Genomic DNA, 21,076 nt, shown 5'->3' with positions numbered 1-21,076 from the left:
TAAATATTCTGCAACGACATGGAGTGACAGTTCCAGTCATAGCAACCATTGTGTTGGTGATGTTTTAAGCCTGCCCCAACATGTAGTCGATGAGAATTGTGGAACTTTATTCAGTAGCAGCCATGGTGCCAAGAATAATGAAAGAACTTTCTTCATGTGAAAAGCAAACTCTAAATACAAAAGTATCCATAACTTAATTATTCTATAACAAACACCACTACTTCAATATATTTGCATCAATGTCTCCTTTCTGATCTTAACCATATTCATAGTTATCGGCAACTATTGTATTATCAATAGGTGTTGACTGTGATCTTCAGCGATAACTGAATAATGTCCTGACATATTGTGATGTCCATCATATAATCTTATTCAATGGTGTGAAGACCTCTTTTTTTCCAAATTTCCTTCACATGATGGTATTTGCGCCAAGGAGCGGATATTCGCATGTGGAGGACTTTAGACTTTGAAATATTTTTTCAAACCATGTATGAAAAACATACTGGATACTACATTTTAGATTTTAGACTTTTCAATGGATTTTCTCCTGCAAGCATTTCGTGCTTTCCATAGTTAAGCACTTTAGACCGCAAATCAAGTGTTGTTGCGGATTTTGTGTTGAAGTAAGCTCAAGGGACAAAGATGGTGGCTCTTCCATACCAAGTAAAGTTGTTGATACATGAGAAGAAAAATGTCCCACAAGCTTGGCATTTTTGATAGCAGATTTAGCATGTGAATCCCATATGTGATGCACCCCTTTTCATGTACAGTGTGTGATCACAATAGATAAACTGCAAGTACCATTCGATTGCCTCCAACTATATTAGTAATTGTTCTGCATCTTTTTGTATTTTCTACAATTGCAGACTGGTGCTCTAATACCATGTTAGTTTTCGGAGGATTGCTGCAAATGTACTAAGTACTGCCATCGTATTTTGTATGTGTTCTCCAAATGGCAGTGACCTCTTATCGACAGAAGCTACCAAACATCAACATGTATCCATCTCCTTCACAAATGAATAGATAATCTACCTTTAGTACTACCTCTATGGGTGGTCACAATGTTGCACCATATTCTTCCAAGTCAACTTCTTCCTTTGTATCCTTCTCGAGTCCATTAGTGGTTGCTGTTTGTTTCTTCTCTCTCTGCTACTTTGTCGATGGCATATGCCACAAATCCTACCTTCTCTAAACCGCTTGTAGAGTGCTTTAATTTCCCATAGTCGTTAATCCTTACCCAAAGTATTAGAGGGTCAAACAAAGCATTGGTAAGGCATTTGTGGGCTATTGGGACTGCTATTCCTTCCACATGTTTCCTTACTAGTTGTTCTTCAAGATCCATCATTGGTTTTTTCTAGCCTTTGTCCAGCCTATAGGGTTCCTAACTAATTACTGGGTCTCCTATCACTCCTTCGTGACTAATCATCGAGTCATCCTTGCTGGTATACACCAACATGTTGATCCTAATAGTATGAGTTCTCCTTTACTGGGAAGCATTAATTTTCGACCCGTTTAATGGTTCTTTGGCAGGCTTGTTGTCCAGTGTTGATAATTTTACAGCCCTATTGCTTCCCACTTCTCCGATTTAATGGGGTCCTAATCAACAGACTTTAAATTTACCGAGCCTGATTTCATTATGACCATTATAATGTAGAACTAACTGGCCTGGCCAAATGGTCGTTCTGCGGAGATGTTTTTAATGTCCCCATTTTTAGTAGCTTCCTATAGCTGGGTGAGGTCAGTTCATCATCGCAACCCTCATAAGCTAACAATTAGTTTTGATTGTTTATGTTGATTGACTTGCCATTTATAGTACGTTAACTCTGGGCAATTACTATTTTTAGCAGTGTAGTGGAGGCACCTGGTGCTTGGCATCTTCAGTGATTGATTGGATCGTTTAATGGAGCTTCATATTAAAAGTTATTTATTAAGGATATCTAAATGAATAACTTTATCATTATATTATTATAATTATTAAGATAATATCTTATACTTTCTATAATAGTCAACTACTTGTCTGTAGTCCGTCTTTCAGGCTAGATAGGAATGTTTCCTATCCTGTCTCTAGTTTTGTTTCTAATTCCGTCTTCAGTCTACGTTGTTTCATTTAGAAACAACGTCCTTGTAATTCTTTATAAGGAACACATTTGTTCCTCTGTTAATCAATCAATCATCCGGAAATCCGTTAATCTGCCAACTCTTCTTGAATCTTGTAACATGGTATCAGAGCTATTACTTAAATTTTTTCGAAAAAATTTATAATTTCTTCGTTAAATTATTTGTTTAAATTTTTTCAAAATTATTTCTGTTGAATTTCTCTAAAACCCGCTTAGGGTTTTCGGCCTAGAGAAATTCTCGAACTCGGGTCTGCCTGTGTTTGTTCAGCACACTCTAGCCCCATTCGTCCATGCACATCGATCCTTGAAGAAAAATCTGCCATTTTTTATCAAGAAATCTAAAGTTTTTTCAAGCTTTTTTCAGCTAGGGCCGTTTTTTTTCGAAACCCTAATTTTTGGGGTCGAAAAGTTATTTTGTTTGCAGATTCTTGATGGGTTTTTCGAGAACTCAACTGGGTTGTCGTCCATTTTTTCTGGGTGCCTCAATTTTTGTGCCTCGATTTTCGAGCCAGCGGATCCAAAAAACGACAGCAAATTCCTTTTGAGTTTTTCGAGCTCTCTTCTGGGTCATTCTCTGATTCTTCTGGGTCTTTCGTATTTTTGCCTCGAAGAACGTACCTTTTCACAATTTTTCATTGAAAAACGTGCCATGGCATCTCTGACAAATATTCTGCTCGAGCATAATTCCAAATTCAATGGTCGCAATTATGGAACCTGGAAGCAGCGCATCATCGCAATCTTCGAATATCGAAACACCGATCAACTTGTTCTGGGTGTTACGCAGCGTCCGACTTCTCCGGGTCCTGATCAAGATACATGGGATCTGAACAATCGAGAGGCAAAATGCTTCCCAGCCAACAACACAAGTTGTCGAGCTTCCTGATCAAGGCGAAGCTGCATTTTTCGCCTTCTGAATTTGTTTCTGTTTTTTTGGGTTTGTTGATTTTCTCCTCAAAAATCATTTCAAGTTGTCTGTAATACGCAAGGTTGTGTGAAATTCTAGGTTTGTTGATTTTCTCCTCAAAAATCATTTCAAGTTGTCTGTAATACGCAAGGTTGTGTGAGATTCTGGGTTTGTTGATTTTCTCCTCAAAAATCATTTCAAGTTGTCTATAATATGCAAGGTTGTGCGAGATTCTGGGTTTGTTGATTTTCTCCTCAAAAATCATTTCAAGTTGTCTGTAATACGCAAGGTTGTGTGAGATTTTGGGTTTTACCGTTTTTTCCACAAAAACAAAGTTTTGTAATTGCAACTTATTTTGAGTCATAGCACTCTTCTGGCAAAGCTTCTTGGTTTCAGCATTCTGTAGATCCAGGGAGGGTCTCAGTTATCACAGAATGTTCCGTCATCCATACGTTGACCATTAAGGGAGGGTATTAAGATAATATCTTATACTTTCTATAATAGTCAACTACTTGTCTGTAGTCCGTCTTTCAGCCGAGATAGGAATGTTTCCTATCCTGTCTCTAGTTTTGTTTCTAATTCTGTCTTCAGTCTACGTTGTTTCTTTTAGAAACAACGTCCTTGTAATTCTTTATAAGGAACACATTTGTTCCTCTGTTAATCAATCAATCATCCGAAAATCCGTTAATCTACCAACTCTTCTTGAATCTTGTAACAATAATTTGATGGTGTGTTGAAGAAGCCTTTTAAGTGAAAAGTGTCTTCATGAAGCTTTTAAGTTGCGAGTTATTTATTCAAACTTATTAAATGAAAGCTTCTAATTGAATAGTGTATTGATGAAGCATCTTTGATGAAAACTGTGAGGAAGAAGCCAAGTTGCATTTTGTATTATAAAAGAGACTTCATGAAGGAAAGGGATTTATTCTTGGCTACTGATTTTCAATTGCTTGTAAGTTTTGTTGAAGCTTTTCATTAAGGGTTTGTGAGAACCAATTCCTCCTCTTTTTTGCACTTTGAATCACTAAAAGACGTGGTTAATTGTTCTATGAATTACTGAGATCAATTATGGTTATTATGATTGAAAATTTGTTGCTACATACTGAATTGTCTACTATTTTGCTAATGTTTGATATGGGGTTTGGACGCCTGGTATTTGCCTTCATTTGTGTGGTTTGATGTTGCTTGAAGGCATCGATATACTGCTGCAAGTAGGTGTTCACAGCTTGCAATTGTTTACATGCCACTGGGAGGCATCTAAGAAGGGCTGTGATTACCTGTTTTATAGCAGCATTTGAATATAGGAGGGCTGTATTTGAAATCTGCAGGCATTGAATGACAAGTACGGGTGGCCAAATAATGCTGCAAATAATGTCACCACCCTTGATCACCATATACTAAGTTTGGCATTGCATTTCATTGAATCTGCTACAACATTCTTCGATGCCAACTACAAATCAGGTTCTTATTCCAAATTGCAAACTACATGAGACTTATCTGTAATAAAGTTGCAGTATCCAAATTGCAAGTCAGTGGTTCTATATTGGCATTGTTAGTAGTTGTTTGTTTAATTGTTTATTTCAGCATTTCATATATCTTTGGAAAAATAAAAACAAACTATATATTGCAACCAAAAAAAAATGCATAGTTTCAAAAAAACAAAACAATCATATTCTTAAGCATAGCTACAGAGTGAGCCAGCAGGGCTCTCACAGTGGTATTAAAGCTTGTATGATAAGTGTTTGATAAAATGTCAAACCACTAGAACTGAAGTTGGAACTGATTGGGGTTCATTATATTAGTATATGACCGGTTTCTTAACAACCTGTAGGGAATTCAGGTTCAACATGGCACAAAGATTTGTACCTAGTATGCACTACACCCACAGAGATCATAATTCTCCACACGCTGATGGAGACCCTGAGATACAATTTGGCAGCATAGGTGACAAGGGTATTGGTGGTAATGGAGGTTCAAGTAGTGCAGGTTACAGGGATGTTGGCACTGGTTCTGATATTGACAAGGAGGCCAAGGAGACATTTAGAGACCTTGTACAGGGTCAGCACCATGTTGTCGATGTGTTACAGCAGCTATCTAATACATTATAGTGCATTGCACTCCTCAAAGGACAGAGTACGGAGAGAGGTACTAGGAGTGATTATGTCAGTTCACACAGGTCCAAGGCTGATGACAGGTCTAGAGTTGGGGACAGGATTAGAATTGAGGACCGAATCAGATTTGATGACAAGATTGACAAGACAAGATATGCTAGTGTTTATGATAGGCTACAACGACTTACCTTTCTGAGACCTGAGGTTGATGCAGTTAATACTGAGACTAAGGTCAGCCATTTGTTGATGATATTGTTGCTCACTATATAGAATGGGATGCTCTTCACCAAGCCATCAAGCAAAAATTGAACTTTGACAGAATTCTTACATAGAAGTAGCATGCTACAGGTAGGCCTGCACCTGAGAGACAGGCCAAAACAGACTGATTTGAGAGAGGCAGCCAACAAGATGACCTTGGCCCACTTTGATGGCAGTGGCAAAGTTACAACACTAGCTTGGGTTCATAAGTTCGATATCTATTTAGCATTGTGTCCCATGATTGAGGAGGATGCCATCCACTTTGCTTTGTTGCATTTGGACGAAGTAGTTAGTAATTGATAGTATCATGGATTGGCCACTTTGCATCATGACCAAATTACATCCTACCGGGAGTTTGTTGATAGACTGGTAGAGATTTGATCAAAACAATCCAGACTTACTTTCGAGATCTTGCTCAACTCAAACAGACATGCAACCTAGAGTCTTTTGTTAGTGACATTATGAGACTCTATGTAATGGTTTCCAATGTGACCAAGAAACGCTTTGTTACGCTATTTGCAGAGGGGTTACAGGAGCCACTCTGACGGTGGCTTAAGGCATTTGATCAACCTTTTCTACACGGGGCCATCAAGAAGGCTGGGAACATGGAGCTTTCAGCTCCTATGAAGCAAGCACAACCTAAAACTATGTCTCAACCTTTAGATGAGGAACTGTAACATCCGGTTTTCTAGGGTCTAATTTAACAAATACCATACTCAAGGAAATACAGTTGCTACTTCATTTCATAGGAAGATAGTTATATCATTCATGTTCATGTGAAGAAGAATTACCATTAAAAATCAGTTAAACAAAATTTCTTATCTAAATACTTGAGATACCATTAAATGAAATTACTTTTGTAATTGAAAATCACATACCTCGGAAGGACTGAGATTGAAATTCAACAAAGGATGCTTCTGCAACTACCCGGATTAGTCCACAAATACACTATAACAGTTTCACAAATCGACTATCATCTAAAAACTGCTATCTCAAAATCATTTGATGATTACAACTAAATACCACTATAATTTAAATTGGGGCATCACATATCATTTTACCAATTAGGGCATCAATTACCATCGGTTCATTTAGGGCTTCTGATACCACTTTACCACTTAGGGCTTCCGCGACCACGGATTCAATTAGGGCTTCCAATACCACTGTATCATTTAAGGTTCCAGCTGTCACACAATGAATTAGGGCTTCGATTTTCTTTTCCTTCTGATTGCTAATCTATGACAGTTTTCTCAAAATTAGATAAATACTTATATTCAAAATTCATTTGTATGAAAGTAAAATGATGATAACAATGAAATACATCAATTTAATCTTACCTTCTCATATACAAAAATGATATTACCTGTTTTCGATAAACAATTTGAATATATGGCTTATCTCTATCTGTCGCCTATCCAACATCTTAAGAGAAATGGAACATTGTCAGGGGCTTTACCACCCAACCTCGGACCATGATATATCTCCACACGATCTCTAATGAGAAAGGCCCTCCCTACCTAAAATTGTCAGGGAACATCCTACCAATCACTGGGCTTCAAGATATAAACACGCCATATGACTTGGCAACAGGAGATCACAGTAACAAGAATATGCATGAGCTATTGATTAATTTTAAATGGTAAGTATTGAAATGCCACAAATGATATTGCTTCATATTATTGATGAGTCCTTCCTCACACCACATCACCCATCTTTCACAACTGGGTGAGTCCCAGGTATTCGGAATTCTCAGAGCAGACGGCTCCTTTTATTCAAGAAGATTACATACAACCATCATTACATATTCTATGATTATGTTATTAAGAGATCTCAAAATGTTATCATTCTTGACAACATTCTTCATGCTTGAGCTAATGCTTTATTTAATTGTCTTGTTATTATAACATTTTTATTATTGTCGATTTTTTGCACCTCTTCACCTATATCAAGCCTTCGAGCCGGCGATTCTCTAATGCCAACAAATTATATATATTGTGATAATTCACACACCTCTTCACCATACTCTGGCAATTCACCTGGCGAATTCCTTGGTGTTCACCTTTTTGAAATATTTATATATGCCAATCTAACTGTAAAGGTTTATTAATGGATTGTTACTCATTTGTCTTGAATCCTTAAAAGAAAACAGAGATATTTAACTTTTCTATAAAAAGAAACTACGGCATTCTTAAATCAGAATAAGGGAAGCAATATAATATGACGGATAGGATCTGTGGTTTTCCGAATTTAAATACAGTTTTACATTCTCTGAATAACAAAGACATTCTTATGATTTTTGGAAAATATACAAGTAGTATGATAACGAATTCTTGTAAAGCTATGGTTAAGGATCTATGTCTTAATACATTTCGTCCAGAAATTCTAATCCCATGACAGTATTAACTCTATTAACATTTATCTTTATCGCACCTTCATCACCTCATTCTGACTTTAACTTGGTGATATCCTTGGTGCTCCCTTCCTGTTATCAGATGCTATGACATATTTTCAAGAAGGATAAAGTAAAGTTACAAAAGAAAGACTTCAGATGTCTATTCAAAAGATTATGTTTTTATTCTGCTCTCTCTCTTGACACTAAACTGTTAGGAAAATATTACTGAATCCACATTGATATTTGACTTTATTCTTGTTGCAGAATTTATGAGAGAGTGGGAAATCTTATGATGTTATAGCAAGGGAAAGATAACCTATTTCATATTGATCGGTTATCATGAATTTGAACTTAAGAAAAGAATTTCCGACTCAGTCATATCGAATTAAGAAAGAAGGAAAATAAATACAATTTGATTTGAGCATGACTTCCTTACATGGCTGACTGCCCCGCGGTTGATTGCCTAACACTAGGCTCTAACACCTCTCGCAGGTTCCATGGAAACAATTGCTTGAAGAAACAAAGACGTATCACTCTAATCTTTCAAATGAATAACTCTGTATATTCCCCTCCCATGTGTTTTGGATGCAATGATATATGAACTCTATTACGTATGGAGACAAATGAAAAATGGCGTATGAATTTCTGATTGCTAATACGAACCGAAACAAAGACGTAATGTCCTCAGGCTATGGCACCGTAGCAGATTAAAGAAAGGAAAGCTGGGTTAAAACTGTTACACACCAAGAGTGCGCCATCTATCCCCTATCACAACTTGCGCTTGATTTTATTTGTATTCCCCCCACTCACGCCTAATTTTGGTTCGCTTAAAGACATTTCACAAGAAACAAGAGTTTAATTTGGCTTCCACCGGTTACAAGCAACCATACGAATTCCAATTACTTAATCGATTAAAAACAAGGAAGGCATAAAAGAAATGAAAGAGGGTTGAAAGATTATAACTCAAAATAATAATTCAAATGTTGTTAAAATTCGAACATTATAATCCCAATCATTATTATAGTTTTGAATATTATTGTAATCGATAAATTATAGTGTTGTTATATCATTTTTATGTTTAAATGCATGAATATAAATTTTTATCAAAATAATAATGATGAAAGATAATTTACAATCCTTTGAGGGATGTTTTATATTTTAACTTAATTATTTTATTTAAATTATTTGTTTAAATAACTCATGCAATTCCACAAGTGTGTCTTGTTTTCAAATCACTAGGTCCTTTATCCGTCTGCCAGTGATGGTGATGCCCTGCCTAATTCTTTTCTGACAATGCTTCCACCCCTTCAACATGCTCCCTGCAAGGAATCTCTCTGTAATTAAATTATAAATTATAAATAATTATATCAATTAACCTTTCATCTTAATTCCATGAATTCGCAATTAACGATCAACTAACATGTCATCTTCACGTGAAATCATAAAGACCAACTATCTTACCATTTCACCAGATTATATCAAATTAAACTGCCAAGTGACTTCATGTGAACCTCAACGTCTATATTTCAAGCTAGGTCAAAAATTGGGATGTAACAGGAACACCCACTGATTACTCATGAAAAAAGAAACTCAATTGGGGAAGAATTATGAGGCATCACGTGGAGATTTGAGAAGGAGACAACTTTGCTATTGGCGCAAAGGACCTTATGATAGAGGACAAACATGTTCATTGAGGCCTAAAGGAGGGGCAAACCATTCTATGTGGATGCACTATGATGAGGTTGAGACCGAATCTTCAAAGCAGTCTATTGGCTTAGAAAATGATGGTCAGGAGTTCACTACAGTATATATAATGAGGAGTGCATACTGTTACATCTCAATTTTTGACCTAACTTGAAATATAGCCATTGAGGTTCGCATTAAGTCAGTTGGCAGTTTAATTTGTTATAATCTAGCGAAATGGTAAGATGTTTAGTCGTTATGATTTCAAATGAAGATGACATGTTAGTTGATTGTTAATCACGAATTCATGGAATTAAGATGAAGGTTAACTGTTATGATTATTTATGATTAAATAATTTATAATTTAATTATGGAGAAATTCCTTGCAGGAAGCATGTCGAAGGGGTGGAAGCATTGTAGAAAAGAATTAGGCAGGAGCATCACCATCACTAAGCAAATGGATTGAGGACCTGGCGACTTGAAACAGGATACATCTGTGGGACCCGCATGAGCTATTAAGGAGACAATATAATTAAAACATAAAATAATTTAAATTAAAATATAATGCATGCCTTTAGAGATTTATTATTGAATTTCCTTATTTTATCATTATAATCAGTGTAACACGGAGACACGTCCCCCCCCCCCAAAAAAACTGGGCCGTTTCGGAGACGGGGACATCCCCAGGACGGGGGCACGGCGTCTTGGTGTTTTGAGCGGCGCCACTTACAGCGCCACCGTCGCCGAAGACGGCTAGAGGTCTCCGAGACGGGGGAGACATCTCCAAGACGGCTAGAGGTCTCCGAGTGTGGGGGTGCGAGGGGATGCCAAGGAGTCTCCTTCATTGACGGGGGACACCAAGAAGTCTCCTTCATTGTGGGGGACGCCAAGGAGTCTCCATTGATTTGACATTTTGATTTGGACTCTTGGAGACTTGTAGTTTTTGTTTTCATTATATACTTATTTTGATATCATGATTCATGGCACATGATACTTATTGTAATCATCTTTATGTCATGACTCATATGATCATTGATTACTATTAGATAGTAGAATCTAGATACTCATACTATTGATTTGAAGGCTGATATATAGAGTTTAGACTAATATTTATTATTTGCTGATGTTCAATGTTTAATGTTCATTGTTTGTTTGTCATTTGATCATGAATCATGATATTCCAGTTGATATGGTATATGCTATACCATATGTATAATATATACACCCGTACTCGTTCCGCCACCCCCCGTCCCCCCGCCGCCGTCCCTAAATCAAGGCCCCTCTGTCCCCCCGTCTCGGAAACTTGTCCCCCCGTCTCCCAGGGCAGTGTAACTATGATTATAATAAACACTCAAATACAATCACATAAATATAAAAAATGAAATGGCACCAATAAATTATAATTATATAATTTAATGATGTCATCTCATCGATATACTTATATGAATGTATATAAGAGCATATTATAATAATAAAATAAAGTTTATAACTCTTCAAACTCCTTATTTCTTCTCCTCTTTATCTCTCTTCCTTTCAAATTGAATTAATATTTGAATTCGAATGGTCCTCTTGGAATTTGAATGGATTCTTTCTTTGAAACCGATGGAAGCCGAGAAGTCGCGACTCATTCTTTTTAAGTGAACCTAGGAAGGAGTTGGATTCATTCTTTTTCCCACTTGGCTATGATTCTTACTATCTCTGCCACTTTTTGTAAGGAATCGTAATAGGAGTAGATGATATACGTTCTTCTTAGAATCTCGACTTTCTCTTATTAAACTCGGCAGTCTTATCCGGAGGAGCCAAGAAATCACTAGTAGTTGATGAAAGCCATGAGGAGAGAAAGAACCATTATTCTATAACATCCAAGTTTCCTGTGGCAGCGATTTACTCCCTTATAGATACTTCTGTCTTTATTACTTCGATCCGTGAGTTGAGAGTTCCCTCTAATTATCAGATTCAAACGTCCAAAGCAAGTTGCAGCTTTGCCATGTATTTCAGCCATCGAGAAGAAAGTCATATGCCAGTGATATGTCTACTAGTAACATCTCAGCATAACTGGAAAGGACAAATCAGAGTTCGGGATTATCAGATCAAAACCATATACACATAAGGTCATGCTATTTCAATATCATTTTATAACAGCCGGTTAGGCTCAAAAGATTCTTCTTTTCAAATTTATTCCAAGTTACAACATGAATTTGATGTATATTTCATGTCCTTTGATTATCAGTCCTCCTTTTAGACTTTCATAATTAATTAGATACTATCCAATGTTATTTTTCAAGTAGCATCAAAAACGTAATATTTCTGGTCACAGTTGTGATAAGCATACTAATCAGCAATTCTATGTACAGTGGGGTTTGCAGCAAGTTCAGTAATCATCATGATGATATCTAGATGATATCTTGCTGAAATTACAAATTGTACTTCTTTAACTTAGCCCTGTGCATGGCAAGTGAAAGCCAAGAAAAGCATAATATGGATCCATAATCATTATGCCAATGGATATTAGAATTAAACAATCAAATTATGAACTCTTAAAGAACATAATCATGTAATCACAAATTGTGAAATGCCGGATGCATTTAATTCTCTTGTATAATTAACAGAATTGGTTGTTCTAAGAATTCCGAACACCTAGGACTCACCTGGTTGTGTAACCGAGGAAATGGGTGATGAGGTGAGAGAAAGGAATCTGCAATAACATGAAACAGTAATCAGTTATGACATATCAATGTTTATCATTTTAATATGAATTAATTAATAGCTCATGCTTGACCGTGTTATTGTAATATCTTGCTGTCAAAACGTATGGTGTGTTAAATATCAGGATGCCCAGTGGATGGCAAGATGACCCCTGTCTATTCCGGATAGGGAAGGTCTTTCTCGTTAGAAATCGTGTGGGGATAAGATTTGGTCTGAGGTTGGGTGGTTAAGCCCCTGACAATGTTTCATCTCTCTACAAGTTACCAGACGCGCATTAGACAAAGATAAGTCTTACATTCAATTGGTTGTCGAAAACAAGTAATATCACTTTTATTTATGAGGTAAGATTAAATTGAGTTATTTCATTGTTACCGTTATTTTACACCTAGATGCAAGAGATAGATTCATGGATTGCTTTTCATTTATATGAGTATCGAATATAAGTATATTTCTAATCTTGAAGTTACTGTCAAAGTTAAGTAATCAGAAGGAAAGGAATCTGAAGCCCTAATTGAATCCAGCGGTATCGGAAGCCCTAATTGAATTCAATGGTATCAGAAGCCCTAGGTGATACAGCGGTATCAGAAGCCCTAAATGAACTGATGGTAAACGATGACCTAATCGATACAATGGTATATGATGCCTTAATTTTAAATACAGTGGTTTTTAATTGTAATCATCATTTGATTTTGAGATAGCGGTTTTTAGATGATAGTCGTCCTGTGATATTGTCATATTGGTATTTGTGGACTAAACTAGGTGGTTGCAGAAGCATCCCTAATTTGATTTTGATCTCAGTCTTCCAAGGTATGTGGTTTTCAATTTTTGTAGTAAATTCATTTTATGGTATTTCAAGTTTTTAGTTAAGAAATTTTGTCTAACTGAATTTTTTTTAACAGTAAATCTTATTCACATGAACATGAATGATATAATTGTCTTCCTATGAAACAAAGTAGTAACTATATTCTTTGAGTATGTTAAATGTTAATTTAGACCCGAGAAAACCGGATGTTACACATACAATTTCACATTGACCCCCATGTCTAGGATATTTACCAGGTGCAAAGTGAGTTTGTGCCTAAGTTTGATGTTTGGTATGTTAGCTTAATTGGTGCAAAGAAAGGGGGCAAATCTAGACTTCCTATTGACTTGCTTACTTGTGATATTTTGGTTTCTACATCATCAATATCGGTGTTGAATATAGTTTTACAAACTATCTTGTTTACATTGATAGTGTGGTATTTACAAGGATTATTCGGTGATGACAAGGACATCACACACATTTTTTCATGGAAACTTGTGGAGGTTGGGGTTCCACATGTTACTGGATTGTAACTTCCTGAAGACAAGTAATCTTGGGGAGGGAGGATTGTAGTGTCCACACTTTAGCAAGTTCCTGTAGCTAGGAGAGATCAGTTCATCATTTCGAACCTCATGAGATGACAGTTTTGAGGGTCTCTATTTATTGACTTGCTAATTATGGTAAGTCAATTCTAGGCAATTACTATTTTTAGCAATGCAGTGGAGGCACCTGATACTCGGCATCTTTAGGGATTGATTGGATCTTTTAATGGAGCTTCATATTATAAGTTATTTATTAAGGCTATCTTAATGAATAACTTTATCATTTTATTATTATAATTTGATGGTGTGTTGAAGAAGCCTTTTAAGTGAAAAGTGTCTTCATTAAGCTTTTGGCTTGGGAGTTATTTATTCAAAATAATTAAATGAAAGCTTCTAATTGAAAAGTGTATTGATGAAGCATCATTAATGAAAAGTGTGAGGAAGAAGCCAAGTTGCATTTTGTATTATAAAAGAGACTACATGAAGGAAAGGGATTCATTCTTGGCCATTGATTTTTAATTGCTTGTGTGTTTTGCTGAAAGTTTTCATCAAGGGTTTGTGAGGAGAAATGTGGTGAATTGTGCTTTGAAATACTGAGATCAATTCTGGTTATTCTGATTGGAAATTTGTGTTGATATATACCGAATTGTCTCCTATTTTGCTACTGTTCAATCTGGGGTTTGGACGCCTAGTATTTGCCTTCATTTTTGTGGTTTGTTGTTTCTTGAAGGCATTGATATACTGCTGCAAGTAGGCATTTACAGCCTGCAATTGTTTAGACGCCACTAGGAGGCATTTGAGAAGGGCTGTGATTACCTGTTGTATAGCAGAGTTTGATAATAGGAGGGCTGTGCTTGAAATCTGCAGGCATTGAATGACAAGTACAGGTGGCTAAACAATGCTGCAAATAAAGTCACCACCCTTGATCACCACATACCTATGTTTGGCGTTGCATTTCATTGGATCTGCTGCAACATTCTTGGACGCCAACAATAAATCAGGCTCTTATTCTAAATTGCAAACAACGTGAGTTTTATCTGTACTAAAATTACAAGTGTCCAAATTGCAAGTCATTGGTTATATTGACATTGTTAGTAGTTGTTTGTTTAATTGTTCATTTCAGCATTTCATATATCTTTGAAAACCCAACAAAAAAATACAAAAAAATACATTGCAAACATTCAAAAAACAAAAAACAGTCATGTTCTTCAGAATAGCTACAAAGTGAGCCAGCAGGGCTCTTACAGTTTTTATCGTGCCAGAATTTTCTCCAGCGTTGTACTACTTCAGTTGCCCAATGTGTTGTCATTTGTCTTTCTTTCTACTTTTGTTTAATTGTTCCTTAAGGCTATCACTGTTTCCCCACCTATTCTTTATTGTCACTCTAAGACTTGGTATTGTGTATTCTACTAGTACAACTGTCTCCTGACCGTACATCAGTTGCAAATTTGAATGTCTTGTTGTTTCTTTATAGGTTGTCCAATACGCGGAGAATAATGCTGGTAATCGTTCCTCCCAATTGCCTTCTTCTACCCTACATGTTTTATATAGAATTAATACTTGTATTTATTTGTGGCCTCAACTTGCCTATTAGCTCGTGGATAGTACAAGCTTAACAAATTGTGGAATATGTGAAATTTTGTGGTTATCTCCCATACTAACTGATTAACAAAGTGTACCCCCTATCGCCGGTGATTGAGATACGAATCCCAAACCTGGTGACAATCTATTCGTACAAGAATCGGGCAATGCTTACTAAAGTGTTATTTGGAAATGCTCTAGCCTCTGTCCATTTAGTTAGATATTTTGTCACTACCACAATGTACCTATACCGTCTGGCAATACTCATTTTTAAGAGCCCCACAAAATCTATCCCTCATCTTTCAAACAACTATTGCAGATGTGAAGGAAACAAGATCATAAAGTTTCTATTACGATGGTTTCCCATCCTTTGGCAAGTGTCACAACCCAACACACACTTCTTGCATCCGTATGTAGTGTTGGCCACCATAATCCAGCTAGTAGCAACTTCCACGTTGTAGCATCCAGCTCATGTGGCCCCCTACCAAGCCTTCATGTGACTAATAGTATGCTAGGAATTTCCTCCTCCATGACGCACCAAAGGAGTACATGGTCTAGCCCCATTTTGTAGAGCAACCCCTAGATGAGTTGAAATGTCTCACTTTTTAACGCCAGATTTCTTCTTTCATTTAGTGGAAATTCCGAAGGAAATGAGGCGGTAGAAAGGTATCTCCCAATACGCTCACACCATGAGGGAAGAATGGAAATCTAGAAGAGACTGTTCTCTGGAAAGTCTTCATTCACCCCTTCTACTGGTTCACCAGATTTTATCCTTGATATATGATCTGCCATAATGTGGCTCTTGCAAGGTCATATAGTAATATTAATTATGAACACGTGGAGTAGGCGTAGCCATCTACTAATCGTCCCTTCTATGATTGGCTTTTTCACAAGGTATGGTAAAGTTTGATGATCTACATAAAAAGTGAAGGGTGTGGCTAGGAGATAATGTCAGAACTTTTGTACTACGTACACCATGCCTAGCGCTTCCCTTTTTGTCATGTTGTAATTTCTCTCCACTTTTGACACTAGTTGGCTGACAAAATATATTGGTGATCTAGTCCTCTTGTACCTACTTGAGGTAAGGTAGACACAATGGTGTAATTAGATGCGTACGTGAAATTCCTTGCTCCAATCTGGGCAAATAAGGATTGGTGCCCCTACTAACCTTGACTTTAGTTCCTTGAATGTAGTGGCATATTCCATCCCCATATGAACAATTCCCCCCTTCCTTGAGAGTTTCTCCAAGGGTAAGGATATTTCTACAAACCCCTTAATACACCACCAACGATATCCTACACAACCCCAAAAAGACTTAACCCATGTTACATCCTTTGAATTGTCTATTTCGATAATTACTTTGATTTTATTTGGATCGGTCTTCAACCCTTCTTTACAGACAATGTGGCCAAGCAACTTACCCTAAGGTATCATGAACCAACATTTCTTTGGATTTTGTGCTAGACATGCCCTCCGGCACCGCTCCCTGCACTCCCATAAGGTTGTGAGGTGTATTTTTTCCCACTGAATCCTGCCCAATCATCCAAAAATGCCTTCAAATTTCCCGCCAAAATTCTGTCAAAAATGTGGAGTATGATTCTTTGCAAGGTGGTCGGATCATTGCAGAGGTTGAATGGCATCTGGTTATATGCATACACTCAATCTTCTACTACAAAAGTTTTTAACTTATCTTGATAATATTAATCTGCATGTAGCCCGAGAATTCGTCCATGAATGAGTATATTTCATGTCCTACCACCTCCTCCAATATGTTATTTGTGAAGGGAATGAGGAACGAATCTTTGATTGTCACTAACTTTAGGCATCAGAAATCTACATAGGTTTAGATCTAGTTTGCTTCCTTCTTTAGTGAGATGACAATCGGTGACACTCACTCGTTGGTCTATATGTTGAAAATAATTCCAGCCTCTAGCATCTTGGAAATTTCCTCTTGTACCTTTGCCACATAGTTTTTGCTCATACAACACTGATTTTTTGTCTTAGCATTGCACCTGGTACTAGGGGTATTCTATGTACATACAATTCCAGCAACACCCCTTTTAAGTCTTTGTATGTCTAGGAAAATTCATCCTTGCATTCAAGGAAGATACTAAATGCAGTTGCTTTTAGTACAAGGTCCTAGTCCCCCACTAATATCATTTTTTGGGTCTTTTTCTTCTCCCATGTTTATTTTTGCTATATTTGGTTCTTTGTACTTAATCTCCTCATCTTTCTCAAATCAATGGGGAGGAGTGTCATCCCATCTCACCATCCCTTCCTTATATTCCTTGTACTTTGCTAGGTACATGTCTTCATCCTCCTCTATCTCTATAACTTCCAACATGCAGCAACTCAACTAGAATATCTCATAATACTCCATCTACCAGTGGAATTATCCATTAAGGGAGCACGTTTTGTCCTCCAAGCAGCAACCAGCCTTAATACAGCTTCCTCGTCTGGTTCCATCCTTCATTCTTCACCATACTCTCCTTCAAACTCTGAGTCTGATGTCAATCCCTAGCTTATTGTCTGACTCCACAGATCAATGTCATATCTTTTCCCTTTGCTTTCAATGGATAATGTGTTCTTTTACAGTTATGGTTGGTCTTTGTTGTGATCAACCATTCTTTGCCAAGTAGAGAATCACATCCCTTGTTTTCTAGGGTGATGACTACAAAATCTAAGAACTGTTTTGTTCCAACTGTTACTTTTTGGGCCACAAGTGTGCCATGTGGTTTTATGCCATGTTGGTATGCTCCTACCAAATGGAAGGTTGGTGGCCATAGCGTTGATTCACCCACAGCCTTCCATGTCACTTTGGGAAGTATGTTTACTCCCAACCCTCCATCCACAATAGTTTTTATGAGTTTATGGGCCATGATCACCATTTCCACTATAGCAGGGATCCTTCCTATCTCGACTGTAAATAGCATCGGATTTGGGGGTGGGGGTTTTTTTCATAGAGTACTCCTTCTGGCTTCTTCCATGCCCTTGTCTTTTCTTGTGTTTGTGTTGCTTTCTTCCATGCTAGAGATTGCTACCCTTATTTGTGGTAACATTTCTAGTAGGCCTACTACCCTTACTGGTACGGTGGCCTGCAATATTTGTTTTATGATGTTAGCTTCCAATGCTGATTGTACGGGAATGTTTGTTACCTCCTAAGTTTGTCTTTGTTCCTCTTCCACTGTGAGTTGCGCTTCCTTCAAGCTTTACTTTTCGGTCCGGTGATCTTGGTATGAGCCTTTCTTTGCTTGAAGTCAAGTAATCGTCATTACTTCCTCTTTTGGTTTTGCGATTTCCAACATGTTCACTACTTTCCATTTCGGGCAATCAGCGTCTTCATGGTTCCGCAACCCACACCACCAACACAACATGCTTCCACCACTTTGCTAGTTTTTACATTCCTAGGTGAAGCACCCTCACTCGTTGAATCTTTTGCATTGTATCATTGGGCGGCCCTTCGAGTCATAGTGAATACAGCTCTATGACATGTTATTATAGCTCTCATGTCTATTGTTCCAATAGCCTCCTGGGGAGGCATTGGAAATCATGGTTCTTGGCAATGCAGTGGATGGGGTTGCTTCTTTGATGTTTAGTACATTGTGTACTCCTTACCTTCAGATTGTACTAGTACTATTTCAAGACGTGTCCCATGACTTGATAGATTGCAGAACTATTTTTTCGAACGATTGGCTCTTGCATGCTCTTCATTTCTATATTTTGTGCACCATAATTCTTTGTTTTCCTTGGCTCATTTTTCCCACTTCATTTCATTCATCATCTGCATCACATCTTTGCATAGTGCCTAGATTGTTCAAGATTCTTAATCGTTGTCTTCGTTAGTGTTGTCATGACACTTTCTTTTTGTTCCTTGATGTTTTGCTCTCACTTTCAATATCTGTTGCCCGAACACGTCTCCCTATATGTGGAGGGGGCTACCACCATCATTTTCTTCCGAATGGAGGGAGTTAAACCCTCTATGAACCACCTCTTTTTCAATTCATCTGATGTTTTATTCTCCAACTTACCTAAATCTCCTTCAACCTACGATGGCATACCCAAACATTCTCATTCTTACCTTGGCGTGTGTTGTATATTTCTATCACTACTTCATCATCATCCACAAAAACTTAAATTCTATCTCAAAGACTTTCTTCAAATTACTCCAAGTTGCCTTCTGGGTGGTTGGAAGGTCGGCATAGTAGTCAATGCCTATACCTCATAGGATGGTGGGAAAAGCCTTTACCCAATAATCTTCATCTTCCTACCTAGCTGCCTCCCAAATGGTCACGCAAGTCTTACAATGTCGTGCTAGGTCTTCCGACCCTTCGCCATTAAACTTGGGAAGTTTCTATTTGTCAAGGGTATTTAACATTTTTCTTCTTTGACCACCTGTGTTCTCGAAATTTGTTTCTCTATACCCTCTCAGTACTTCTCTCATATTGTTAGGTTGTGAGACCTCCCTTCTGCCACCCTCTTCGGGTATACCTTGGTGGTACTGGGACTCCCTCCTTCTTGGGGTCTCTAGCTCTACCCTATTCTTACTTTGTTGGATATGGCCAGCGCCCTTATCTAGTGTACCATACTTTAGAATAAATCGACTACCTCTCCTTCCAAGCTTTTTTCTTCTACGCCCATTTGAAATGCACAGATGGTCCTATTTCGCCCAACTCGCTTCCCAAACTATTTGTCTCTTTCATTTTGTGTCGTACCAAGTCTTAATTCTACCTCAACAGTACTATCAAGTGGTGACCTCTCCTTCTGGTTTTCACTGGGTTTGTGAGGACTATGGTACCCTTCAACAAGGTTTTGCAACTTTCGTCATCTTTGTATCTGTTGTTGTATTCGTAAGGATCGCCTTAGTGCAACCACATTTTCCTTTGGATGTGTGTCATTCTGATGCCTCTTGTCCTTATTCACTAGGAGGGGCATTGATTTTTAGGGTTACTAGGTGTGTGGCGTTTGTTTGTGTCCAGAGGTTCCTCCTCTACCAATTCCTTTTGTAGAATCTGTATAGTATTTGTTGCCTTTTTTGTGCTAGAGAAAACATATCAAAATAATTTGTTGTGAACGATTATTCCAGCAAACATTCGGACTGTGTTGAATATGGGCTTCTAGATAGAGGACAGCAAACATCATCTGGGTGCAATAATACATAGTATGTTGCCATGAATAATGGTTTAAGGCATGCACACAAGGTTTTAGACAGACAACTAACATTATTGGGAGGTCTTTTAGACGTCCCTGGCAGTGATTGTTTACAACCTGAGTTACTAGATTCTCTCTTGGACTTGGGAATTCTTGGTTCAATCCTCTAAAAGGTCTGGTCCTTGTCAAAATTCATCAAAAGTCGGCCACAAAGACCGAATTTTGCTGGGAATTCTCTCAAAGGAACCTCGGCAGAATCCAAACGGCTTTTGGGTTACTTTTGGACAGAATTTCGGAGAATTTGGTCGAAAAGTATCCTTTAGTTTACTTTTCCAAAAAGTTTTTAATGCCAGATTAGAATCAGAATTAGACTCAAGCACATTATTAAACTCAAATTACTAATCATATTTAATTTGAATTAAACTGTACACTACTTGAGAAGAATCAGGATGTATAAAAGTGCGACATATCTACTATGAATGTATGCAACGCACCATAATTCGTGCATATAGGCTAACATGTATGGAAAATTATGGATTAAACAAAATCTAAAGAGATCTTTGCTGTGGTTAAATCTGGATCCAAAGCCTGCTTTCTTGGCTTCATCCATTCTGATCCAAAGCTGCTTTCTTTGAGTCATTCAGTATGATAATTCATGTGTGAAGCTTAGATTATGGCAACAATCACACCCTCGGCCTTAAATGGCCCTATAGCATTACTTTTTGTAATTCTAATTTGCAAAAGCAGATCGATGATGATTTTCTGGGTAGTTTTTGATGATATGTGATCATTGTCTGATTATTAATGTTAGACATTATTATTTTTGAACTGAAAC

At 37.4% G+C, this 21,076-nt stretch overlaps 1 protein-coding gene across 4 annotated transcripts in view; it reads right to left on the bottom strand.

The window, feature by feature from the left end:
- Positions 1-21,076, bottom strand: part of LOC149548037 (uncharacterized) — a 284,910-nt gene that overhangs the window by 208,236 nt on the left and 55,598 nt on the right. The window contains exon 6 of one of the 4 annotated variants that reach the window (XM_089792060.1): positions 12,111-12,157. The exons of the other annotated variants lie outside the window; for them this stretch is intronic. Within the exon in view, the coding sequence (XP_089648186.1) occupies positions 12,111-12,157 (47 nt within the window). The remainder of the gene's footprint in view (positions 1-12,110; positions 12,158-21,076) is intronic. 4 annotated transcript variants of the gene reach the window in all.

The sequence above is a fragment of the Cupressus sempervirens genome, chromosome 7, assembly GCF_028749045.1.
Source record: "Cupressus sempervirens isolate cs-2001-9-10 chromosome 7, ASM2874904v1, whole genome shotgun sequence".
NCBI classification, from domain to species: domain Eukaryota; kingdom Viridiplantae; phylum Streptophyta; class Pinopsida; order Cupressales; family Cupressaceae; genus Cupressus; species Cupressus sempervirens.
This window is presented reverse-complemented; position numbering and strand designations above follow the sequence as displayed.